This window comes from Oncorhynchus keta, chromosome 21 (genome assembly GCF_023373465.1).
Source record: "Oncorhynchus keta strain PuntledgeMale-10-30-2019 chromosome 21, Oket_V2, whole genome shotgun sequence".
In the NCBI taxonomy this organism is placed as follows: domain Eukaryota; kingdom Metazoa; phylum Chordata; class Actinopteri; order Salmoniformes; family Salmonidae; genus Oncorhynchus; species Oncorhynchus keta.
The window spans coordinates 2,184,484-2,211,901 of NC_068441.1; the positions used below are offsets into that span (position 1 = coordinate 2,184,484).

At 44.0% G+C, this 27,418-nt stretch overlaps 1 protein-coding gene across 6 annotated transcripts in view; it reads right to left on the minus strand.

Moving 5' to 3' along the window:
• LOC118399921 (kinesin-like protein KIF21B) overlaps nt 1-24,646 on the minus strand; it is a 121,396-nt gene extending 96,750 nt beyond the window's left edge. For all 6 annotated transcript variants that reach the window (XM_052473206.1, XM_052473204.1, XM_052473208.1 and 3 more), the window contains exon 1: nt 24,225-24,646. In XM_052473206.1, coding sequence (XP_052329166.1) covers nt 24,225-24,265 — 41 coding nt within the window. In that variant the 5' untranslated portion in view covers nt 24,266-24,646. The remainder of the gene's footprint in view (nt 1-24,224) is intronic.
• Between the last annotated feature and the right edge of the window lie 2,772 nt (nt 24,647-27,418).

Consider the following 27,418-nt stretch of genomic DNA (forward strand, 5'->3'; position numbering starts at 1 on the left):
CTTTAAATTGTTTAACTTGGGTCAAATGTTTTGGGTAGCCTTCCACAAGCTTCCCACAATTAGTTGGGGGAATTTTGGCCCATTCCTCCTAACAGAGCTGGAGTAATTGAGTCAGGTTTGTAGGCCTCCTTGCTCACTCACGCAGTTCTGCCCACGCATTTTCTATAGGATTGAGGTCAGGGCTTTGTGATGGCCACTCCAAAACCTTGACTTTGTTGTCCTTAAGCCATTTTGACAAAACTTTGGAAGGTGATTGTCCATTTGGAAGACCAATTTGTAACCAAGCTTTAACTTCCTGACTGATGTCTTGAGATGTTGCTTCAATAAATCCACATCATTTTCCTCCCTCATGATGCCATCTATTTTGTTAAGTGCACCAGTCCCTCCTGCAGCAAAGCACCCCCACAACATGATGCTGCCACACCCATGCTTCACGGTTGGGGTGGTGTTCTTCGGCTTGCAAGCTTCCCTTGGCCAAACAGTTCCATTTTTGTTTCATCAAATCAGAGTACATTTCTCCAAAAAGTACGATCTTTGTCCCCATGTGCAGTTGCAAACCGTAGTCTGGCTATTTTATGGCGGTTTTGGAGCAGTGGCTTCTTCCTTGCTGAGTGGCCTTTCAGGTTATGTCTATATATGACTCCTTTTACTGTGGATATAGATACTTTTGTACCCGTTTCTTCCAGCATCTTCACACTGTCCTTTGCTGTTGTTCTGGGATTTATTTGCACTTTTCGCACCAAAGTACGTTCATCTCTAGGAGACTCTAGGAAATTTTGTGGATAAAAAAATATATTTGCGTTTGTGGATTAATTTACTTTTGCAAGTGCCCAACCTGAAGTATTTGGCTTGAAAACCGCTACGTTTTTGTCCATTGAAAAACATTTTTAAAAAATACAAACTTCAAAAACTACAAGGCTACTTCTTGGTAAATGGCTTGTCACTTTTATAGCATATAACAGAGTGACAGTCAGGAGAGTTCTCTGGAAAATCATGAACCCATTTAGTCGCCTGACACTTCTGTGGTTCTAGATTTGACTCTACACCTGAGGCCTAGATGCTCAAGAGGCAACTGTCTTTAATCTTTCTCTAAGTAGGTTCTCTGTTTGGAAGAACCGGCGATTGGGTGCAGCTGCGAGCCTCAAAATTATCCACGCAACACATTGCCGCTCATTCAATTGGTCGACACATGTACAACGTTCGCACACGTTGGATACAGAATGCAACACGCAAAACACACCAAAAAAACTGAGGACTGATGTTTACTTTCTACACTGTTCCCTTTGTGGAGGACACTTCCTTCTTTCTATCACTCTTCTATTTTTCCCATTTCAAAAAAAATCTGTGACAACCAATCCTTTCTTCCTAACAGGGACTCGCAACCAAGAGAGCAGCAACAGTTAAACAAAAGAGGACATCCACAATTGACTCTCTCTCCCTCTAACCTCCCTGCCCCACTCTGTCTATTCTTTAAACACACAGTGCTCACTCTCCTCTTTATTTTTATTTCCTCTTAAATTTAACTAGGCAAGTCAGTTAAGAACAAATGCTTATTTACAATGACGGCCTACCGAAAGGCAAAAAGGCCTCCAGCGAGAATGGGGGCTGGGATTAATTTTTTAAATATATTTTTAAAAATATAGGACAAAACACATATCACGACAAGAGAGACACCACAACACTACATAAAGAGAGACAATATAGCATGGCGGCAACACATGACAACACAGCATATAGTAGCAACACAACATGGCAGCAGCACAAAGCATGGTACAAACATTATTGGGCACAGACAACAGCACAAAGGGCAAGAAGGTAAAGACAACTATTCGTCACACGAAGCAGCCACAACCGTCAGTAAGAGTGTCCATGATTGAGTCTTTGAATGAAGAGATGGAGATAAAAAACTGTCCAGTTTGAGTGTTTTTTACAGCTCGTTCCAGTCGCTTGCTGCAGCAAACTCAAAAGAGGAGCGACCCAGGGACGTGTGTGCTTTGGGGACCTTTAACAGAATGCGACAGGCAGAACGGGTGTTGTATGTGGAGGAGGAGGGCTGCAGTTGGTATCTCAGATAGGGGGGAGTGAGGCCTGAGAGGGTTTTATAAATAAGCATCAACTTGCGGCGTGTATACTGAGATGACCAGTTTACAGAGGAGCATAGAGTGCGGTGATGTGTCCTATAAGGAGCATTGGTGGCAAATCTGAAGGCCGATTGATAAAAAACATCTAGCCGCTCGAGAGCAACCTTACCTACCGATCTATAAATTACATCTCCGTAATTTAGCATAGCAAGGGTTGGATGGTCATCTGAATCAGGGTTAGTTTGGCAGATGGGGTGAAAGAGAAGCAATTACGATAGAGGAAACCATGTCTAGATTTAACCTTTGCCTGCAGCTTTGATATGTGCTGAGAGAAGGACAGTGCACCATCTAGCCATACTCCCAAGTACATGTATGAGGTGACTATCTTAAGCTCCAAACCCTCAGAGGTAGTAATCACACTGGTGGGAAGAGTGGCATTCTTCTTACCAAACCACATTACCTTTATTTTGGAGGTGTTCAGAACAAGGTTAAGGGCAGAGAAAGCTTTTTGGAAACTAAGAAAGCTTTGTTGTAGAGTGTTTAACACAAAATCCAGGTAGGGGCCAGCTGAGTATAAGACTATCATCTCCATATAAATGGATGAGAGAGCTTCCTACTGCCTGAGCTATGTTGTTGATGTAAATTGAGAAGAGTGTGGGGTCAGGATCAAGCCTTGGGGTACTCCCTTGGTGACAGGCAGTGGCTGAGACAGCAGATGTTCTGACTTTATACACTGCACTCTTTGAGAGAGTTGAACAGAGCACCTCCTCACATTTTCACTCCCCCGCTCACCTATTCTATTTCCTTCCCTTTATCACCCCCTCTCTCCTTCTTTTCAGGCCAGAGGGACCACAGCAGACAGTGAATGGCCCTGATGTCATTAACTAGCTGCAGTTCTTTGTGCTGAGCTAGCCAATCCACAGATAACAGTCTTCTGTCCTAAAGAACTGCCCCACCACCACCACCACCACCACCACCACCACCACCACCACCACCACCACCACGCTACACAGCTGGGTGTAACCTCACACTCATCAACAGGTCATTCAAATGCATACATCCTCTCTACAATATAAGTGATTCTCTTATATTTGGAAAATATTCAGACCCGTTGACTTTCTCAACATTTAGATACATTACTGCCTTGTTCTACAAAATGGATTGAATAGTTTATCCCTCATCTACACACAATACCCCGTAATGACAAAGCAAATAGTTTTTTTTTTCAATTTGACACACACAAAAAAATTAAACAACTGAAATATCACATTTACGTAACTATTCGGACACTTTACTCAGTATTTTGTAGAAGCACTTTTGGCAGCGATTACAGCCTCAAGTCTTCTTGGGAATGGCGCTTCAAGCTTGGCACACCTGTATTTGGGGGGTTTCTCCCATTATTCTCTGCATATCCTCTCAAGCTCTGTCAGGTTCAATGGGGAGTGCCAAACAGCTAGTTTCAGGTCTCTCCATAGATGTTCGATCGGGTTCAAGTCCGGGCTCTGGCTGGGCCACTCAAGGACATTCAGAGACTTGTCTCGAAGCCACTCCTGCATTGTCTTGGCTGTGTGCTTAGGGTCATTGTCCTGTTAGAAGGTGAACCTTCGCTCTGGGGCAGATTGTCATCAAGGATCTCGCTGTACTTTGCTCCGTTTACCTTTCCCCTCGATCCTGACAAGTCTCCCAGTCCCTGCCACTGAAAAACATCCCCACAGCATGATGCTGCCACCACCATGCTTTACCGTAGGGATGGTGCCAGTTTTCCTCCAGACATGACACTTGGCATTCAGCAGTTCACTCTTGGTTTCAACAAACCAAAGGAACTTGTTTCTCGTGTTCTGAGTCCTTTAGGTGCCTTTTGGCAAACTCCAAGTGGGCTGTCATGTGCCTTTTACTGAGGAGTAGATTCCGTCTGGCCACTCTACCATAAAGGCCTGATTGGTGGAGTACTGCATAGATGGTTGTCCTTCTGGAAGGTTCTCCCATCTCCACAGAGGAACTCTGGAGCTCTGTCAGAGTGACCATCAGGTTCTTGTTCACCTCCCTGACCAAGGCCCTTCTCCCCCGATTGCTCAGTTTGGCCATACAGCCAGCTCTAGGAAGAGTCTTGGTGGTTCTAAACTTCTTCTATTTAAGAATTATGGAGGGCACTGTTCTTGTGGACCTTCCATGCTGCAGACATTTCTTGGTAATCTTCCTCAGATCGGTGCCTAGACACAATTGTGTCTGGGAGCTCTATGGACAATTCCTCCAACCTCATGGCTTGGTTTTTGCTCTGACATGCACTGTCAACGGTGGGACCTTATATAGACAGGTGTTTCCCTTTCCAAATCATGTCCAATCAATTGAATTTACTACAGGTGGACTCCAATCAAGTTGTAGAAACATCTCAAGGATGATCAATGGAAACAGGATGAGCCTGAGCTCAATTTTGAGTCACATAGCAAAGTTTCTGAATAATTATGTAAATAAAAAAAATAAAAAATAAAAAATGAATACATTTACAAACATTTCAAAAAACCTGTTGTCACTTTGTCATTATGGGGTATTGTGTGTTGTCACGTTCTGACCTTTATTTCCTTTGTTTTGTCATTATTTAGTATGGTCAGGGCGTGAGTTGGGTGGGCAGTCTGTTTGTTTTTCTATGTTTTGGGGTATTTCTATGTTTCGGCCTAGTATGGTTCTCAATCAGAGGCAGGTGTCATTAGTTGTCTCTGATTGAGAACCATACTTAGGTAGCCTGGGTTTCACTGTGTGTTTGTGGGTGATTGTTCCTGTCTGTCTTTGCACCAGATAGGACTGTTTAGGTTTTCCATGTTTATTGTTTTGTAGTGTTCATGTGTACATTTACGTATTAAAAGAACCATGGACACTTACCACCCTGCATATTGGTCCTCTGATCCTTTTCGCCTCTCCTCTTCGGAAGAAGAGGAGGAAATCCCTGACATGTGTAGATTAAATACATGTTAAATGTGTTTTTTTTTAACATGTTAAATACATGTTTTCCTCATCAATTTTAGAATAAGGCTGTAACATAAAGTCAAGGGGTCTGAATACTTTCCGAATGCGCTGTATATAAACCAGGTAGTTTGGGTCTTCGATGCTGATTGGCTGAAACAGCATTTCAGTCGTGAGTATATTAGACAATATATGAAGAGATGGAGACCCGCACGCTGTCCAAAACTGAGGCTTGAATGCAAGTTTGGAACCACCAAGACTCTTCCTAGAGCTGGCCGTATGGCTAAACTGAGCAATCGAGGGAGAAGGGCCTTGGTTAAAACATCATGGTGCCCCAAAATGCATAGTGCAAGAAAGTGCATAAATGAAAGGTGAAAACAAAACAAATGTTTCAGACAATTTACCATGGGTATGACGCAAAACGACTTGTTTACTGTTATATGTACAGTATATCACAAAAGTGAGTACACCCCTCACATTTTTGTAAATATTTGAGTATATCTTTTCATGTGACAACACTGAAGAAATTACACTTTGCTACAATGTAAAGTAGTGAGTGTACAGCCATTAATGTCTAAACCTCTGGCTACAAAAGAGAGTACACCCCTAAGTGAAAATGTCCAAATTGGGCCCAAAGTGTCAATATTTTGTGTGGCCACCATCATTTTCCAGCACTGCCTTATCCCTCTTGGGCATGGAGTTCACCAGAGCTTCACAGGTTGCCACTGGAGTCCTTTTCCACTCATCCATGACGACATCACAGATCTGGTGGATGTTAGAGACCTTGCACTCCTCCACCTTCCGTTTGAGGATGCCCCACAGATGCTCAATAGGGTTTAGGTCTGGAGACATGCTTGGCCAGTCCATCACTTTTACCCTCAGCTTCTTTAGCAAGGCAGTGGTCGTCTTGGAGGTGTGTTTGGGGTCGTTATCATGTTGGAATACTGCCCTGCAGCCGAGTCTCCGAAAGGAGGGGATCAAGCTCTGCTTCAGTATGTCACAGTACATGTTGGCATTCATGGTTCCCTCAATGAACTGTAGCTCCCCAGTGCCGGCAGCACTCATGCAGTCCCAGACCATGACACTCCCACCACCATGCTTGACTGTAGGCAAGACACACTTGTCTTTGTACTCCTCACCTGGTTGCCGCCACACACGCTCGACACCATCTGAACCAAATAAGTTCATCTTGGTCTCATCAGACCACAAGACATGGTTCCAGTAATCAATGTCCTTAGTCCGCTTGTCTTCAGCAAACTGTTTGTGGGCTTTCTTGTGCATCATCTTTAGAAGAGGCTTCCTTCTGGGACGACAGCCATGCAGACCAATTTGATGCAGTGTACGGCGTATGGTCTGAGCACTGACAGGCTGACCCCTCACCCCTTCAACCTCTGCAGCAATGCTGGCAGCACTCATACGTCTATTTCCCAAAGACAACCTCTGGATATGACGCTGAGCACGTGCACTCAACTTCTTTGGTCGACCATGGCGAGGCCTGTTCTGAGTGGAACCTGTCCAGTTAAACCGCTGTATGGTCTTGGCCACCGTGCTGCAGCTCAGTTTCAGGGTCTTGGCAATCTTCTTATAGCCCAGGCCATCTTTATGTAGAGCAACAATTCTTTTTTTCAGATCCTCAGAGAGTTCTTTGCCATGAGGTGCCATGTTGAACTTCCAGTGACCAGTCAGTAGGAGGGAGTGTGAGAGCAATGACACCAAATTTAACACACCTGCTCCCCAGTCACACCTGAGACCTTGTAACACTAACGAGTCTCATGACACCGGGGAGGGAAAATGGCTAATTGGGCCCAATTTGGACATTTTCACTTAGGGGTGTACTCACTTTTGTTGCCAACGGTTTAGACATTAATGGCTGTGTGTGGAGTTATTTTGAGGGGACAGCAAATTTACACTGTTATACAAGCTGTACACTCACTACTTTACATTGTAGCAAAGTGTCATTTCTTCAGCGTTGTCACATGAAAAGATATACTCAAATATGTGAGGGGTGTACACATTTACAAAAATGTGAGGGGTGTACTCACTTTTGTGATATACTACTGTATGTTGGTAACCAGTTTATAATTGCAATAAGGCAAGACACCTCAGGGGTTTGTGCTATATGGCCAATATACCACTGCTAAAGGCTGTATCCAGGCAGTCTGCTTTGCGTCTTGCATAAGAACAGCCGTTAGGCGTGGTATATTGGCCATTATAAACTGGGTGGTTTGAGCACTGAATGCTGACTGGCTGACAACAGTGGTATATCAGAACGTATACCACAGGTATGACAAAACATGTATTTTTACTGCTCTAATTACGTTGGTAACCAGTTTATAATAGAAATAAGGCACCTCTGGGTTTTGTGGTATATGACCAATATACCACGGCTAAGGCCTGTATCCAGACACTCCGCGATGCGTTGTGCATAAGAACAGCCCTTCGGCGTGATATATTGGCCATATACCACAAAACCCGAGGTGCCTTATTGCTTAAATATACCACACCAGCTCGGACCTTATTGCTCAAATATCTAGGCCTGGGCTACATATATCGTGATTTGAAAGGCTACATTCCACATAACCTACTGACAACTCAGTCTGTGTAAATCAATGTAAAAGTCAGATCTGAATGTGAGATGGTCTGTAAACTGTATCTTTTAAGAAACTAAATTGGCTTTGAAAAAGCCCTCTCTTTTTTAGGTAACCTGATTGACTGGGATGACATCTGATATCAATAGGATGCAAATGATCCAACTGCCTCTCAACAGACGGTCTTTCAAAACCTGTTAACATTCAAATAATGCTCTGACTGTGTGCGCACTGTTGCATGCGCTGACAACAGAGAGAGAGTTGCTCAGCAGCTTCAGAAACAGGAAGAGAACAGGAAGTGTGAGGGAGGCCCACGCGGCCTGACAGGAAGTTATTCTGCAACAGAAACATTGTCTGATGAACCCAGAGGAGTTCCTTAACAACTACACTAACATAACACCTTGAGGGACACACACTAACAGAGAAATAAACACACACACACACACACATATACAGAAACATACACACGCAGAGGACCAAACGCAGAAAAATAAACTCACAGACACAAACACACAACACCTCCACTACACACTGAAACACACGGGTCATGTGGAATCTACAGGGAGGGGGAATTTGTTATCCAAACTGCTCACGGAGGATATTAAAATCAGACACATTACCACAGAAGCACGATGATCAACATCTCACACAGTATAGTTTCGGAATTAGCTAGTAAGCTGTCGTCCACAGTCCTTGGGCAGGCTATACATAGATCAAAACATACCGCATAAAATCAAACTAAATCAAACGTTGACACATCTCCATATTCATAATCTCCATATTCATCTGATTTGAAATCATAGAAATACAGATAATAGAATATTACATTCCCATTGACCTCTGACAGTGGGTGGACCGGCAGCCATCATTGTGGTAGTAATTGGAAGTAAAAATGTCAATTCAATTTAAAATGTCAATGGCGTACCAGCTAAATTGCAGTGCTCTGAACAGATAGGTCCATTCTATGAACTATATTGAAATTACACCCACCCTGTATTCACGAGTATATGCTGTGTGTCTCAACTGTTGGCGGGCACAACACACGCACCTCAAATTATGAAAATTAGCGTTTAAAACTACAACATATGTGACAAAATGTTTTATGCAGTTTACACGTTTTTTTTGATAATTGATGTTAAAAGGTTAAAAGGTTTTTTAACTACCAAATGCTACCGTTAATCTTTTCCAGTGATGAAGACAGAAGTCTCATGGTATAAGTAGGGTACGCATTCGACTTGGGCGGTATAATGTATATACCCTATACCAGGGTATTTTTTAAATACCCACAGTAGGATTTTCAATAGCTCAAACAATGTTTCGCTTATTTTTTCATGAATGTGAATATACTGAATATTTTCAAATGAATACCTGCAGTCAACTTGTGCCCTAGGTGAAAAGACAAAAGCAGATCATGTTCCTCATTTCAGCTGTTGCGTCATTTTTTAAAAACTGTTCCCCAAAGCAGCTGATTGAGCCAATCACATAGTAGGAGAGAAAGAGCACACGGTGCAAACGGAAGCTTTCATGACGTGACGACCCACTGTTGCGCAGCGCAAGAGAGCGGCTCAAGTTACACTTGAAATTCACTACTAGCGTTCGCCAGATAAATATCTTATAACTATACTGAACAAAAACATAATTGCAACATGTAAAGTGTTGGTCCCATGTTTCATGAGCTGAAATAAAAGATCCCAGAAACGTTCCATATGCACAAGAAGCATATTTCTCTCAAATTCTGTGCACAAATTTGTATACATCCCTGTTAGTGAGCATTTCTCCTTTGACAAGATAATACATCCTGACAGGTGTGGTATATCAAGAAGCTGATTAAATAGCATGATCATTACACAGGTGCACCTTATGCTGGGGACAATAAAAGGCCAGTAAAATGTGCAGTTGTCACACAGCATAATGCCACAGATGTCTCAAGTTTTGAGAATGCATGCAGGAATGTCTACCAGAGCTGTTTCCAGAGAGTGTAATGTTCATTTCTCTACCATAAGCCTCCTCCAACGTTGTTTTAGAGAATTTGGCAGTACGTCCATCCGGCCTCACACCCGCAGACCATGTGTAACCACACCAGCCCAGGACCTCCACATCAGGCTTCGTCACCTGCGGGATCGTCTGAGACAAGCCACCAGGACAACTGACGAAACGGAGTATTTATGTCTGGAAAAAAGCCCTCCCAGAGGTTTTTTTTTTGGGGTGGGGCTCATGGCCCTCCCAGGCCCATCCAAGGCGGCGCCCCTGCCCAGTCATGTGAAATCCATAGACGAGGGACTAATGATTTTTTTTTAATCATTGAAAATGCTAAATCTGTGAAAATGCTGCATGTTCTGTTTATATTTTTGGTCAATATATAAGTTTCACTATCTAAGATGTGCCAACAAAAAAAAAAGTCTCCAGCAATGCATTTGGTTTGCTAACTTGCTAGCTAAGTCACGAGCTTAAAAGATAAAGCTTCTTGGTTACAGCAAAAGACAGCCAATCCGCTCCTGGATCAAGTTCCCTGCTGTCTGATATTTGTTTTGTGAGTGCAGCAAACCTTTTGAGATAGTTATACAACTTCATGAGCTGGGGTGTCTTTAGTCGTTGCAATTTGTTTAATGTTCGCTTGCACTTGCTACCATTTAGCTAGCGTCTGCTTGGGAATTCAGTGGTACTTTGTTAGTATGCATCATTTAAAAATAATAATAATACATTTGAAAATAAATACACTATTTATACAGAAGTATGTGGACACCCATTAAAATTAGTGGATTCAGCTATTTCAGCCACACCCATTGCTGACAGGTGTACAAAATCGAGCACACTGCCATGCAATCTCCATAGACAAACAATGGCAGTAAAATGGCCTTACTGAAGAGCTAGCTCAGTGACTTTCAATGTGGCACCGTCATAGGATGCCGCCTTTCCAACAAGTCAGGTCGCCAAATGTCTGCCCTGCTAGAGCTGCCCTGCTCAACTAGAAGTGCTATTATTGTGGAGGTGGAAACATCTAGGAGCAACAACGGCTCAACCGCGAAGTGGTAGGCCACACAACCTCACAGAACGGGGCCGCCGAGATCTGAAGTGCGTAGCACATATAAATCGTCTGTCCTCGGTTGCAACACCACCGAATTCCAAACTTCCTCTGGAAGCAACATCAGCACAAGAACTGTTGGGCGGTAGCTTCATAAAATGGGCTTCCTTGGCCGAGCAGCCACACACAAGCCTAAGATCGCCATGCGCAATGCCAAGCGTCGGCTGGAGTGGTGTAAAGCTTGCCGCAATTGGACTCTGAAGCAGTGGAAACGCGTTCTCTGGAATGAAGAATCACACTTTACCATCTGGCAGTCTGACGTACAAATCTGGGTTTGGCGGATGCCAGGAGAATGCCTGCCCCAATGCATAGTGCCAACTGTAAAGTTTGGTGGAGGGGGAATAATGGTCTGGGGCTGTTTTTCATGGTTTGGGCTAGGCCCCTTATTTCCAGTGAAGGGAAATCTTAATGATACAGCATACAATGATGTTCTAGACGATTCTGTGCTTCCAACTTTGTGGCAACAGTTTGGGGAAGGCCCATTCCTATTTCAGCATGAAACGGTTTGTCGAGATAGGTGTGGTAGAACTTTACTGGCCTGCACAGAGCCCTAACCTCAACCCCATCGAAACACCTTTGGGATGAATTGGAAGCACAACGACCTCGAGCCAGGCCAAATCGCCCAACATCATTGCCCGACTTCACTAATGCTGTTGTGGCTGAATGGAAGCAAGTCCCCGCAGCAATGTTCCAACATCTAGTGGAAAGCCTTCCCAGAAGAGTGGAGGCTGTTACAGCAGCAAAGGGGGGACCAACTCTATATTACGGCCCGTGATTTTGGAATGAGATGACCACATACTTTTGGTCATATAGTGTAGCACCCCCTTGTGTGCACTTACCGCTAATACCGTATACCCCGGTAAGGTACAGAAATGGTATGAAGGTATGAAAATCTGGATGCCGCCCAACCCTAGTATGCATAATGGTTCAATTTTGAGCACCTCTATCTCCTGAATGTTTTGGCATTCTGATACCAAAAATGTCACTTCTGACCATTTCTACCGTGGGTAAATCAAAAAGTGATTGAAATCAATTGGAACAACCTTCTTATAAAACAGCCAGGCAGTGAACAGGGCACCTACAATCCTACTGTAATCCCCCAGGACTTATAATAACAAAATAATACTGTTGATTCCTGATAAATGCTACAGCTTCTGTACTGCCATGAGTTTGCACTTATCGATTCGACTGTATACCGTGGCATTGCATTTTTCCCTCGTCCTAATCACCAATCTAACACAGTAGGGATCCATACTATATCCAATAGAGCCATGATAGATCAAAATAAGGATTCCACAATAAAGCTTTCACTATCCTGACAGATAAATGGTTAGTGATCAGTGATTACTTCTAGTAATGGAGGGTTGGTTAATGGGTAATAAACCCTGTATTCATATCAGCCAATATAAATGTGCCAATTGGGCCAGTAGTATACAGTATTAAGTAAGTCTGCGTTTAGCTAAGGCTCTTCTGTACATTACTGATCTTAACGGCACTGTGCTTTGTTGACTCTTCCATGCTTCGGTCTCTGCAACCTTCCCAGTTCCATTCGGGAAAGTCTTTCGTTCAGCGCTCCCTGACAAATTACTTTCTCTAATGACTAGAGGTCAGAGACCATGTGACCAAGGTGAAGAGGCTGGAGTGTGTGTGTGTGTGTGTGTGTGTGTGTGTGTGTGTGTGTGTGTGTGTGTGTGTGTGTGTGTGTGTGTGTGTGTGTGTGTGTGTGTGTGTGTGGAGAGGGACCTCTATGAAGGGGTTGTTGGCAGATCCGGTGTCCTGTTTGAATGCCCTGGTAACACTTTCAGTTGTTGTTATACCGGTGTTGTAACACTGTAATTAGCAACACGAGTAATGACATTGTATTGCGTCCTTCCCTGCATCCAATCCCAGAAAGCGATATAGTTGAACACTTGCTTTCACTTATCCTATTATGTTCGATTGCTCATGTAATCCAGCTTTACTTCAAGGAAGGGTGGAGAGAGGGATGCATTTTATAGGCTACAGTAAGTATCTGGCCTTGAACAGCTCTTAACAGGAGATAACCATTAGGCCCTGAAGCCTTATGAGGGGACAATAAGAGCAGGGGGCTAGTCACCCAGTTGAGGTCGGTTAGATTATTTCGGGGAGAATTCTCCACTCAAATGTTGCTTGCCTACAACATACAGCAACATATTTCATCCGAAATTAAGTGAAAACTATTTGAAAGAACAGCACAGTGATCTCCCAAAAATCAGCCTAATGCTCGATGAGGCTACTAGTGTGAATAAAAACAGTGCCTTGATTGTTAACATCAGACTTCGGCTGGCAGATATGGACGTACCGGCAAACATTTTGGTTGATCTTGTGGAACTGGAGGAATTGTCAGCTGGGGGAATTGTCCGCAATCTGCATTAGAGGGTGTAAAGTTTAATGAGGACTTTCTCTCCAAAACCCTCATTGGAATTACGTGTGGTGGTGCGTCTGTCATGCTGGGATGCAAGAGCGGAGTAGCAACAAAGCTCCAGACCCTCTTCCCTAATATAACTGCTCGGCACACAGGCTTGAGCTCACATTCGGCGATGTGGTAAAAGAGATGGGAGCCATGAATCCTTTGAAAATACTTATGGACAAGCTATATGTGCTTTATACCGTATCCAATCCGGAAAAACAAATGGAGCTGAGAGAGTGCATAGAGAGTTTAGACATTTAGCTGTGCTACAATCGACAGGATCTTGGACACTAAAATGGGTGGCATCCAGTTTTAGAACTGTCAAGTCCGTGTGGAAAAATGACCCGGCTCGTCACAAGCATTTCACCACATCAGCTGAGGAGTCCTCCTGCGACGGTGTGACCCTCCTTACCACGAGCATATCCTCGCATGCGTTTGTCACCGATCTAGGCCTTATGTGTGATGCACATCAGGAACTATCCGGAATTGTCACTCAAGCGGGGCAATCACCGGGGAAGCCAGGGTGTTCAGTACAAATGGCAGAGCAGCCAGGCTGACACACACAACTCAGCCACACAGGGATTCAGGCAAATTCTTTCTAAGGCGTCAAACTGAATGGTTGAAGACCCAGCGGCACAGTCCTTAATCAGAGGGAGTTTTTCTCGAGCTTGGCGAGGAACCATGGAGGCCAGAATGATCTCTTAAGGAGGACAGACAGTGGACAATACAGGACACAGAGGAGCTGAAGGTGCTTTACGCGCAATACTGGCCGGAGGACGTAGGAGCAATGTATGGAGAAACAGAGGTAGAATCTCTCGACCCGCGGTTCGGCATCGACAGTCCATGTACTGTCATACGGACCTACAGGCGGTACAAGGACACGAATGGTAATGATAAAGGACACATTCCAGGTGGACATAAAGTGCTGGTGATCGGCGGTCAGCACCGTCCCAATCTCCGGAACAAATCTGATTTGCACCTCGACCCGCGCCTCTCCGCATACCTTCACCATTATCAAGGTTACTCTTTCTGAACCTTGTTGGCCCACCCCCTTGACCAAATTCAAGCCAGTCCCCCTGTGGGAGGTCATGGGATTGCTAAAGGACACAGATGTTGGCACAGACACCAGTAGCAAGACAAGAAATAGGGAGGAGACGCATAAGGAAAGGGCTGTGTTATGGGAGGTTTTGGAAAACTAAGGGGCGCCGTGAAGTTAAATGTGAAGTTAAATCGGAATAAGCGCTTCATATCATCGCATAGGCACGAGGCCTGTAAATTATAATAGGTGTTCTGCTGTAGCCTACATCGATGTATTTTATTGGAAGTACATTCTGATATCACAATCATTTGACTTGATAGGTTTGTTCGACTGCTACATTGACGCCCTGAAAAGCATACGAAATGCACGTCTTGTAAGCCCCACAGCTATGTGTGCATGTGCATATGGCAGGTGTTCTGCCGTGACGCCGAAAAATGTTGCTGTACATTGATGTCTAGAAAATTAGGCTACAAGAAAGTCAGACTTGTAAGCGCCACAGCTATACCAGAGCATGTGGGTGGGTATATTATACATGTTTGGGACGGTGGCTGTGAGAGAAACGCGCCAGTATCTCTCACGTAACTAGCATGACATTCACTGTCTATGATCTCTCTCCCGCTCTGCTCCGAAAGACACAAGCATCTCTCAAGCGTTGCACTGAATCATTTCATTTAGACTCTGTGCGGTAGGCCACCAAAATATTTGATCAATTTCCAAATATTGTTTTGAGAGAGAGAGAGAGAGAGAAAGAGAGAGAAAGAGAGAGAGAGAGAGAGAGAGAGAGAGAGAGAGAGAGAGAGAGAGAGAGAGAGAGGGAGAGAGAGAGAGAGAGAGAGGGAGAGAGACTGACTTTTGGCACGAGTGCACCGCCCATCACCAGTGAGTGAGCTGTGCATCATTGTGTGGGTCAGTGAAACTGGAAAGCATTTTTTATGACTACAATTTCTGCCTCACATTGTAGCCTACAACATGTCTCCACACACCTAGGCCTAGGCTATTGATGGATTCAATACCAGGTGGTTTTTTATTGATATCAGATTCTAAGTTGTGTAAGTGTCAAAGTAGCCTGCCATTCCGATCTTTTGTGTGGCATTAACAAAGATTCAGCCAATGTCTCCAGTCACGTAAAATGACGTACATAGAATTGCATGAAATGCTTTTATTAAAAGGCCAAATTTTTTTTTTTTTTTACCCACAAAAAAATGTACCCCATGTATAAAACTTCTGTACGTGTGTAACGGATGTGAAACGGCTAGCTTAGTTAGCGGTGTTGTGCGCTAAATAGCGTTTCAATCGGTGGCGTCACTTGCTCTGAGACCTTGAAGTAGTAGTTCCCCTTGCTCTGCAAGGGCTGCGGCTTTTGTGGAGCAATGGGTAACGATGCTTCGTGGGTGACCGTTGTTGATATGTGCCACTACACAAATGCGATGAAATTAATGCAATGCTTTGTAATAAAATGAGTTTTTTTTTATTCTCTTGTGCTCACTGTTTTTCATTCATTTACAAATGAAGCACTGGATACCTTGCAAAGAAACTGCTTGCTATCCCTTTCAATTGCACATTCTTCTGTCACGCATTCTTCTGTCACGCATTCTTCTGTCACACATTCTTCTGTCACACATTCTTCTGTCACGCATTCTTCTGTCACGCATTCTTCTGTCACGCATTCTTCTGTCACGCATTCTTCTGTCACGCATTCTTCTGTCACACATTCTTCTGTCACTCATTCTTCTGTCACACATTCTTCTGTCACGCATTCTTCTGTCACGCATTCTTCTGTCACGCATTCTTCTGTCACGCATTCTTCTGTCACGCATTCTTCTGTCACACATTCTTCTGTCACACATTCTTCTGTAACGCACTTCTGTCACGCATTCTTCTGTCACGCATTCTTCTGTCACACATTCTTCTGTCACACATTCTTCTGTAACGCACTTCTGTCACGCATTCTTCTGTCACGCATTCTTCTGTAACGCACTTCTGTCACGCATTCTTCTGTCACGCATTCTTCTGTCACGCATTCTTCTGTCACGCATTCTTCTGTCACGCATTCTTCTGTCACGCATTCTTCTGTCACGCATTCTTCTGTCACGCATTCTTCTGTCACGCATTCTTCTGTCACGCATTCTTCTGTAACGCACTTCTGTCACGCATTCTTCTGTCACGCATTCTTCTGTCACGCATTCTTCTGTCACGCATTCTTCTGTAACGCATTCTTCTGTCACGCATTCTTCTGTCACGCATTCTTCTGTCACGCATTCTTCTGTCACGCATTCTTCTGTCACGCATTCTTCTGTAACGCATTCTTCTGTCACGCATTCTTCTGTAACGCATTCTTCTGTCACGCATTCTTCTGTCACGCATTCTTCTGTCACGCATTTTTCTGTCACGCATTCTTCTGTCACGCATTCTTCTGTCACACATTCTTCTGTCACGCATTCTTCTGTCACGCATTCTTCTGTCACGCATTCTTCTGTCACGCATTCTTCTGTCACGCATTCTTCTGTAACGCATTCTTCTGTCACGCATTCTTCTGTCACGCATTCTTCTGTCACGCATTCTTCTGTCACGCATTCTTCTGTCACGCATTCTTCTGTAACTCATTCTTCTGTCACGCATTCTTCTGTAACGCATTCTTCTGTCACGCATTCTTCTGTCACGCATTCTTCTGTCACGCATTCTTCTGTCACGCATTTTTCTGTCACGCATTCTTCTGTCACGCATTCTTCTGTCACGCATTCTTCTGTCACGCATTATTCTGTCACGCATTATTCTGTCACGCATTCTTCTGTCACGCATTATTCTGTCACACATTATTCTGTCACGCATTCTTCTGTCACACATTCTTCTGTCACGCATTCTTCTGTCACGCATTCTTCTGTCACGCATTCTTCTGTCACGCATTCCTCTCTCTCTCTTCTCTCCCAACACTAACCTAACGTAGCAGGTGTAAAAGAAACACACCGGCATGCAATGGATTACGGTCGTTGTTGTGAATTACCAAGTTTTCAAGTTTTAAACTATGTCGAATGTCTCCCTACTACAGTTTGGCCTTGATCTGATTCATCTCTAGAGAAACTATGCAATATGTGCGCATTGAGCTCACAGAAGAGAAAAAAAACAGAAGGAAATGGAATTCAAAATAATTGAACCAATGATTTTGGTTAAATCTCTCAGCATAACACACACACACACCACACAACACACACACAGAGAGATGTTCTGACCAAAGGCTAGTTCCCACCAGAGCCAGGCCTGTAAAGCAGCCCCCCTAGGGAGGCTGTCGATCCAGTGAGCGGGTCACAGTGTCAACAGGAAACAGACGCGACACACACACATCCTACACAGGACATAAGTTCAACAACCAAAACAAACCCTTTTTAAAAATGTATATTTATTCTACACCCCCTGGCTTCTGTCATTGTATTCTAGGCTACTCACTGTTGTGTCAAGGGCAGACTGTCAATATCGTGGCCTGTAACAGTCTGAATGCAGACCAAAGCAGCAACGAAAAGTTGGTAGCAGAAAATCATTTCACACAACGCACGTTGCGGCACACAGACTGAAGTCAAAATTGTAAGCCAAGGCGGTAACCAGGGTGGTAAAACTCGTCTGCGATCATCACAACAGACAAAGATCTCTCCTGCATGGGAACAGTCAACAAAGTACATCCTTGTATCTCCTTCCCTGTTCAATAATAACCTATTCATCACAATAAAGTATTCATAATCATCTATTTCCAGCCTCATCATCACAAGAGGAGCAGAACAGAACATCAGACAATCCCCCCTGGGCGCTTGACGGGTAATGTTGTTTAAGAGCACCCTGAGGAGGCGGCTGGCTGCTTGTCTGATCAACTCTATTTAGAGCACATCTGTTGACAAGTGCTCTGATTTAAAAGTAGTGCACTGCATAGGGAATAGGGTGCCATTCGGGATGCCGGCCCTGTGTCATCTTCTCCAGTTTCGTCCAGTCGTCACGGGAGACATGCAGTCAACAGCCTCTCTCTTTCTTCTTTGTGTCTATTTATAACAAGATTGTCTGTTGACTCAACACCTTCACGTAAGACATCTCTCTGGACTGCAATGGGGGTGAAAAGAGGAGGGGAAAGGAGGATGGAGCATGGAGGGGGACGGAGAGAGGGGCAAACATGGCCTGCAGATGAAATACTCAACAACAAACATGCCCACACACCCAAAAGCACATGTTCACAAATGAACTTGCACACACAGAGAAATACATGAAAAGCACATATGCTTTCCCACACACACAGATTAAACAGAAATAAACACACACACATGGCTTAGACCAAGCCATCGGCAACATATATCTGTCAACCTCAAGCCAACACAAGCCCTCAAGATGGCATCGACAGCACAGGAAGTGTGTGATCTACTGTTTGGACGCAGGATTCTGGGTCATTGTGTAACAGGCTATCTGTATGTTGGCTGTATGTTCTCTGAATGTTGTTTAGTGAAGGCTTCCCAGACAGACAGGAAATGAACGGCTTCTCTGTCGTGACACAGACTGTGGAGGGGCGGGGGTATGGTCGTCCAGCCTCTAGGTCAGGGTGGTGAATGACCTGACTTTGTTTGGCCATCAACACCTCCCTTCGCCGGCTCACACACGCACGAGCGTGCACACGCACTAAGCAAACCCAGACTTCTCTAAACGCAGTCCCTGTCGCAGTCCTTGAACTGAGGTTCCTCTGCTGCAGAACATTATAAATGTGGGAGCAATTACACAGCCATCCATCTAGTGTCTGTTATCAGTGACCTGGCGTTCCCTGGAATAGTCTTCCCTGTCGTTACGAAGACAGTCCATCTCAAGGTGCATCCCAAATGCCTCCCTATTCCCCAATATAGTTCACTATTTTTTACCAGGGCCCATTGAGATCAGGTCAAAAGTAGTGTATTGGGTGTGCTATTTGGGATGCATCCCTAGATCCACGGGAAGTCCTCTAGATCCATGTGTTTGTTTGTATGCGTCCCTACTTCCTGTCACTACTAACGCTGCTTTCAGTGCCACCCATTAGGAACAGAGCAAATACACACAAACACACACACTCACACACACACACATGAAGAAGAGAACAGAGCATGCTTTTAGGATTCCTATTACAACAGTGGCACTATGGTTATTTCATACCTCTGTGTGCTTATTTCGTGTTTGTTACTGAATTAACATTGGTTAGTATTGTTCAACTTTGTGTGCTTACAGTAGGCCTATACCTAGCGCAGGGTAACTAATACTAATTACGTAAGTTGTACTTCCATAGTTACAAAAGAATCTGTTTGAAAAATACAGATTTGAATAGAGAGACAGCTAACCATATATGGACAGTAGGCCTTGTCTCCTGCTGCTGTGTTGACAGGTCATGTCACAGGTCATGTCAGGCTCCTTCCTTCCTGTCTGTCTGTCTGTCTGTCTGTCTGTCTGTCTGTCTGTCTGTCTGTCTGTCTGTCTGTCTGTCTGTCTGTCTGTCTGTCTGTCTGTCTGTCTGTCTGTCTGTCTGTCTGTCTGTACTATAACTGATACCATTCACCTTCACTCATCCTCACATACCATCCCATCCCCGGCCAGTTAAATAAATCAATAGTAGGGCCTAGGCCATTAACCCCACCTTACAGCACATCCAACTTCCTCATTTCTATTTTATTTTATTGATTTAACTAGGCAAGTCAGTTCAGAACAAATTCTTATTTAAAATGATGGCATAGGAACAGTGGGTTAACTGCCTTGTTCAGGGGCAGAACGACAGATTTTTACCTTGTCGGCTCGGGGATTCGATCTACTAAGGCTACCTGTCGCTCTAATACAAACAACAGATGGACAACAATGAACAAGCAGCATCGCTTTCTGCTTTTCACTCTTTTTGAAAAGCCTCAGCAAAATATTTGCTAAACCACTTCCTCTTTTTGACATTGTGACAAAGCGCAAAGGAACTAACTGACAGGCTGACTCTAATGCCGGGTTCTGCCCCGTGGTTTCGGCCCATTGTCTAACGGTCTCGTGCCACACCGGGGGGATGGGGGGGAATCAGGACCTCTAGAAGCCAACCGTAATAATATTGATGGCCCCATTTTCCCGTGCAGTTGCCCATGTGTGGTTGGGAGACTGAATGGTTACAAGGCCCGTAGCCTATGGCCAGTCAGCTGGATGCGTCCTTAAAATGCACCGTATTCTTTACTTATGGACCCTGGTCAAAAGAAGTGCACTATATAGGGAATAGGGTACCATTTGGGACGCATCCAGCTGACAGACTATAGGCTACGAGCCTTATAACCATTTAGTCTCCCAACCACACATGGGCAACTGCACGGGAAAATGTGGCCATCAATATTACGGTTGACTTCAAAAAGGCCCTGATTCCGACCACCTTGCCACGGGGCAAAACCGTCTGGCTGCGACAAGGTTACCACTCGCGCGCGCACACACAGAGAGAAAGAGAAACACGCGCGCGCACATGACTGCAGATATCCAATATACTAGCCCAATTAAGTCATGCCTTCTCACATTACTTGTCTATGTAGTCTACATCCAATGAAGTACATTACGGAGTTCTAACCAAGCTGGGTGGTGATTAGGGCTGTGGCGGTGACCGGAGTCATGAAGGCAGTCAAATTCCACGTGACCGTTTAGTCACGGTAATTATGTTTCTCGAAGCTCTGATGCTGCCGATTATCATTAGTAGCCTACCAAACTAGCTACCAACTGGTACTCGGCACTCTACTGTCCCCCTAATCACTCTGACAATGTAAATGTTAAAAAATAAAATCTAACGCTTCACTTCATGTGGCACAGCATTTCTATACGCTATGCGATCGCGGGAGTGGTGGCCGCTAATAAAAAGAGGAGGATCTCATGAGTTTTCTAAAGGATAGGCCTACTATATTCATTTCTCAACTTTCCTAATATTATGCACATTGCGTATAATGTACAAAAGGAGTATAGTCTACCTGGCTGGCATGAAAATGAACCACGGGGAAAAGTGTCCTCCTTTCGTTATTTAAGTGCGTAGATGACATGTATTTTCCCGCTGCCCCAGTTTCGATACAGGTGCATGAGAATAGTCCATTCTAAATCGAAACAAATGTTACACATTTTATTTTCTACAAGTATAGACTAGATTCAATCAAGAAGTCTGATGGGTGACAATATGCGCTTATCAATTATATATTAGTCAGTCGGCATGGCTACCACAGCATTACGGCTTAGTGGGACTATCATTGGTTTTTCAACAGGACAATGACCCAACACACCTCCAGACTGTGCAAGGGCTATTTGACCAAGAAGGAGAGTGATGGAGTGCTGCATCAGATGACCTGGCCACCACAAACACCCGACCTCAACCCAATTGAGATGGTTTTGGATGAATTGGACCACTGAGTGAAGGAAAAGGAGCCAACAAGTGCTCAGCATATGTGGGAACTTCTTCAATACTGTTGGAAAAGCATTCCAGGTGAAGCTGGTTGAGAGAATGTCAAGAGTGTGCAAAGATGTCATCAAGGCAAAGGGTGGCTACTTTGAAGAATCTCAAATAGAAAATATATTTTGATTTCAATAACACTTTTTTGATTACTACATGATTCCGTGTGTTATTTCACAGTTTTGTTGTCTTCACTATTATTCTACACTGTAGAAAATAGTACAAATAAAGAAAAACTCTGGAATGAGTAGGTGTGTCCAAACGTTTGACTAGTACTGTACACATTGCAATTGGATAAGGATGAGCGCAGTTGCATCCCGGATGAGCCGGTCTTCACTTGTTTGTAGCCTGTGAGAAAGACCTGATCACGTGAAGGAGAGCCATGTGAGTGCGAGACGCTTCGGATTGCGCAGCACACTCAGGGAGAAGGGCACAACGCAGCAAGCCGGGCCGCAAAGAGCATGGATTTTTTTTAGGGCGCATTACAGCCACAAAGGGGATGCTACTGTGAAATTCAAGGCATTATCAAGTGCTTATCAAATTGTGAATGAGAGACTATTGGTGTGTTTAGCCTGAGCAAAAAAACTAAGCAGAGCCCATGCCTTTCAAGCGACTTTTTTTTTTCAAATCATTAGTCTCATCATGTATTAAAAATCTAAACATATAGCCCAACATTTGTAGAACAACTAAAGTTACATTAATAATTCTAAATTAAGCATACCTGTTTCTTTGTTAACCGCTCAACACAGAATAGCCGCGCTCCCTCAAATCGTTTGGAGAAAATATTTATCTATTTTGTTTAACTGTATTCTTCATACTATGGAATAATATAAAATAATGCCACGGAATCATAAGCTAATCTTGTCTGCTAAATGAACTAGTTTAGCCCACAGCCATTTGGCATAACCACATCAGGACCGAACATAAGGACAACTCAGAGTATGCTATTCTGTTCTTCTGAAATAGACTACATTTTCTTCATATCATGCTTCTTTAGACCTGTCTAAAATAAATAATGGATTTATTGTGAAGGTGTAGGGGATATTACATGGATTTGTTAGACTTTTTGTTATGTGTGGAAGCCAGGAGATGCTGAATGGGTTCATGTTCATTAACGGTCAATTACCGTGAGACCGACAGTTATTTGTTTGACAATCACCGGCTGACGAAATTTCACGACCGCCGCAGGCCTAGCCGTGATAGCCTACTATGATATATAATATCTCCCTATGGCACGCAAATTAAACAGCGATGTCCAATATTCATCAATAACCTCACAACCCAGTCCCATGTATTCAGGGTTTGTTCTCAACAAAGGCATTGAATAAATGTGAAGGACATGTCATCGCTTTGGGGAACAGTATCTTCATCTCGTTGTGATGCTCGACTCAAATGCAAAAACACATTTCAGCAAGGTCCAAAGCAAATTTTTTCTAACACTGAGTCATTGAGGGAAAGCAATTATGTTGTAACGATGAAAAGACACCCTATTGCAACAGCAACAACACATGGCATGGAGAGCTCACGTGAAGAGAATTTGATATTATTGTGACTGGCAGAAATGCCCAACCTGATCTCAGAGCATTTCGTATTATTCTCGACGTAATTCTGAGGCACTCCATTTAGTATATGTTAAGTTTCGTATGGTATGTAATTACATTTTGAATGTCCATCACCGATCTCATATGATATGTTACGCTTTACAATTCAAATTGTTTTAGGAATTTTCTAAATGTGCAATGTTATGAATTTTCAAAACGTATGATATGTTATGAATTCTAGTTAGGTATCTAACATTAGCTAGCTGGCTACCGTTAGTTAGGCTAGAGGTTAAGGCCAGGGTAAAGTTTAGGAGTTAGGTTAAAGGGTTAAGGGCAGGGTGAGCTAAAAGGGTTAAGGTTAGGGGAAGGGTTAGTTAACACGCCAAGTCGTTGCAATGTAGCAAAAAAGTAGTATGTAGTTGAAAAGTTGTTATTTAGCTAAAATGCTGTCACTGATGATATTCAAATTTGCAACCTTCATTTGCATTATACACCCACCTGTCCAACCAAACTACTTTCGTTTTTGTATTAAGTAACCGTCTGTCTTATGTAACCATACCAAACGTAACATATCATACTTACTTGCAGTCCAGCATTACATTTACAATGCTACATCTAGTCTATGAGACCAGGCTGCAACGCCCCATGGATATGCTACCCCGCCAGCACCTGGGCTGAGGACTTTCAGAATCACACAACACTCATGATTTCAACCAACAGATCATTCAGCCTATCAGCATAATAGCACTGATCTCCTTAATCTTCTGCACCTATATGAAGGCATGCTCGCACATGCTTTGCCTTATCTGCTCTGTGTACAGTAGCTAGAAGAGCACCACCCATATGTTGCAACAGCAAGCCAAATTCTAACTGTACTAATGCAATTATTGCTCTACATATGGACAGCTAAATAACATCACCAGAGAATGCTTCTAGGACTCACATGTGAGCGAATCAATTAATTAATTGCCCGGTAACAGAGACACACAGTGACTGACGGACACACAATGCGCTCTGCGCTCTGCAAAGGTCGGCAGAAATCTTTCAGTGGGCTTTCAGGAACCGCGGAGGAGCATACCTCAAAGAGACCTTCACACAGCAGTCGTTCTGGCTCGCCATCCTATCCTCTTTCTTTCAGTGCTCCCCTCTGTTACAAAAGTATCTGAACTGTGCCAGTCAGAGTCCGTTTAGTGCGTAAAAATCCAGTATTGCGTCAAACAAAAGCGCATGGTACTTCAGGTTAGAAGCTCGGGCCGCGGTGCTGTCATCATAACCTGCCGTGGGTAATCCTGCTACCGTCGGCTTCTGCTTCTGTCCACTCTCACAATCTACACCTCCGTTCTTCGCACGCGCTTTTCTTCTCCTTTCTTCTTTATTTCGCCGCTGCTACATCCTGTTGTGTATGTGCGAAGTCTACAAACCGTTTCGGCGCTCATCCAAAACCACACAGTAACAGCCTTCTCTGCCTATTTATTGTCTGTCTCACATTGAATGTGCACAGCGGAGGCAGAGAGAGAAAACCATAGGGGGCGGGTGTGAATCGCATTTGATTGACAAGCTCTTAGCCACACATATCAAATGCTCCCACCCCCGTCCTACCTAATAGGCCAATTAGGGAGCTCAGAGCCTCAAAGTCTCAGAGGCGCCCAATGGTGTGCGCGCGCGTGTGCGTGTGCGCGCGTATGCGTGTGTTAGGTTGTGGGCAGAAGCACAGGGAACATCTGAGGCCCGTTAACCAGTCATAAAGAGAGTCAATGTTCCCATGTTTGAGAGGGGGGTTCAAGGTCACAGATTTAACATCATGGGGGTCAAAGGTAACATACCAAGTTAGGGATGTAGTTGTATGACGACTAGTGCATGGTAAAGTAAAAAAAAGAGTGAGTGAGTCTATCCACTACAGATAACATATAACAAGCACAGAACAAGCTGGGATAGGCCGGGCGTGACTAGCGGCAGATTAGGTAAGGGTTTTTAGGAAGAGTGAGTCGATCCACCACTGGTAGGCCTATATTGCTTCATCCCGCAACGAGCCAACATTTCCCGTCAACAGAGGCATATCCAATATCTCTTTTAACAATCCTTGTGATTCGTCAGGTTGAATGTGTCCTTCGCCCTAAAATAAGCATTTAAAACACGTTTTTATCTCAGGGTCTACCATGTTAGTTTACGCACGCGTATCTGCGTGGTCTAGAACGGACTACAATGGCAGCCCACGTGCCGAAAATGGGAGACCCTGGGTAAAAACGTTTTTAAACGCTATTTGATGGCGAAGGACATATTTATTGATAGCGAAGGACAGTGTTGTTCCTAGAGACATTGGATGTTGTTGGGTAACGTTATTTTGGTGAAACAGCATAGTTTAGGTTTGGTTGATCAAGGATGCCAGGCTACGGAAGCTTCCACTATCGAGCCATCTGTAAACAATGGCTCCTTGCGGGATGAGTCCTATAGTGACTAATGGCAGATAGATCATGGTTTTGAGTAAAAAAGAGTGAGTCTATCCACTACTAGTAAAATAGCAGAAGCAACATAACTCATTACAAGCATGTAACAAGTTATATTAGACCTATGGATTTGACGTTAAAAGAGAGTAAGGTTTTATCAACTGGTATTGCAATGGTGTTATGGTAGAATGTGTTTCTGGTGGGGAGGAGCAACCATGCGAAGGAAGTGGCTCAGTACCATGTTTCTTTCCTGCTTTCAGTCACAATCTTCAAAAGAGGAAATGTAAGTTCTCTCTTCCGTTTTTTCGCCCCTCTGTTCTCTCATGCTGATCACCTCCAGGCTATTGTAGCTGTAGTGAATGTTTGGAAGGAATGTCAGAATCAAGGACCATCTCTGATCTTTTGTACTGTTGATTTTCTCAATGAGGATGTGTTTCAAAAGTATGATTTCCTCTCTCTGACTTTGGCTCCGACAGTTAATCTTTGTAGAAAAACCGAACATGTCCTAAATCCTTTCCTCACCCTCCATGGCGCATGTTGAAGGGATCAAATCCCATCTGACAAATTGTCATTTTGTTCGGACATCATTATCTGGGATGAATTAGACGCATGTCACAGAAACAGAGCAGATTTCCAATCCAACATGTTATGAGAGCTCCACAGACAGTATGATCCATCGTTTCAATTCCATACAACTTTTTCATTTTTTTACAACGTTTTTTCCCATTGGTTTTTCCAAAACACAAAAGAAGACAAATTAGGGTCCACACTTTTGAGTCGTTATAGAACATAATTGAAGAGAATGTATGATATCCGGGGCTATATAACAGCACTTTGTAAGATGCTGAAATTCCCCTTTTAAAATGTAAAAACAAAACAAGGAGAAGGATCCTCATTCTTATGAGGAGCTTATGTTGGTTGGTTTGCTGATATCTAGGCGTTGTAAGAGCTGGCATGTGTCAGCAATGCATTGGGCAGAGGAAGGACCCATGGTTAAAGGTCCAATGCATGGGCAGAGGAACGCCCCATGGTTAAAGGTACAATGCATGGGCAGAGGAAGGACCCATGGTTAAAGGTCCAATGCATTGGGCAGAGGAACACCCCATGGTTAAAGGTACAATGCATGGGCAGAGGAACACCCCATGGTTAAAGGTACAATGCATGGGCAGAGGAAGGACCCATGGTTAAAGGTCCAATGCATTGGGCAGAGGAACACCCCATGGTTAAAGGTACAATGCATGGGCAGAGGAACACCCCATGGTTAAAGGTACAATGCATGGGCAGAGGAAGGACCCATGGTTAAAGGTCCAATGCATGGACAGAGGAACACCCCATGGTTAAAGGTACAATGCATGGGCAGAGGAAGGACCCATGGTTAAAGGTCCAATGCATTGGGCAGAGGAACACCCCATGGTTAAAGGTACAATGCATGGGCAGAGGAACGCCCCATGGTTAAAGGTACAATGCATGGGCAGAGGAACACCCCATGGTTAAAGGTACAATGCATTGGGCAGAGGAACGCCCCATGGTTAAAGATCCAATGCATTGGGCAGAGGAACGCCCCATGGTTAAAGGTCCAATGCATGGGCAGAGGAAAGCCCCATGATTAAAGGTCCAATGCATTGGGCAGAGGAACGCCCCATGGTTAAAGGTCCAATGCATGGGGAGAGTAAAGCCCCATGGTTAAAGGTCCAATGCATTGGGCAGAGGAAAGCCCCATGATTAAAGGTCCAATGCATTGGGCAGAGGAACGCCCCATGGTTAAAGGTCCAATGCATTGGGCAGAGGAAAGCCCCATGATTAAAGGTCCAATGCATTGGGCAGAGGA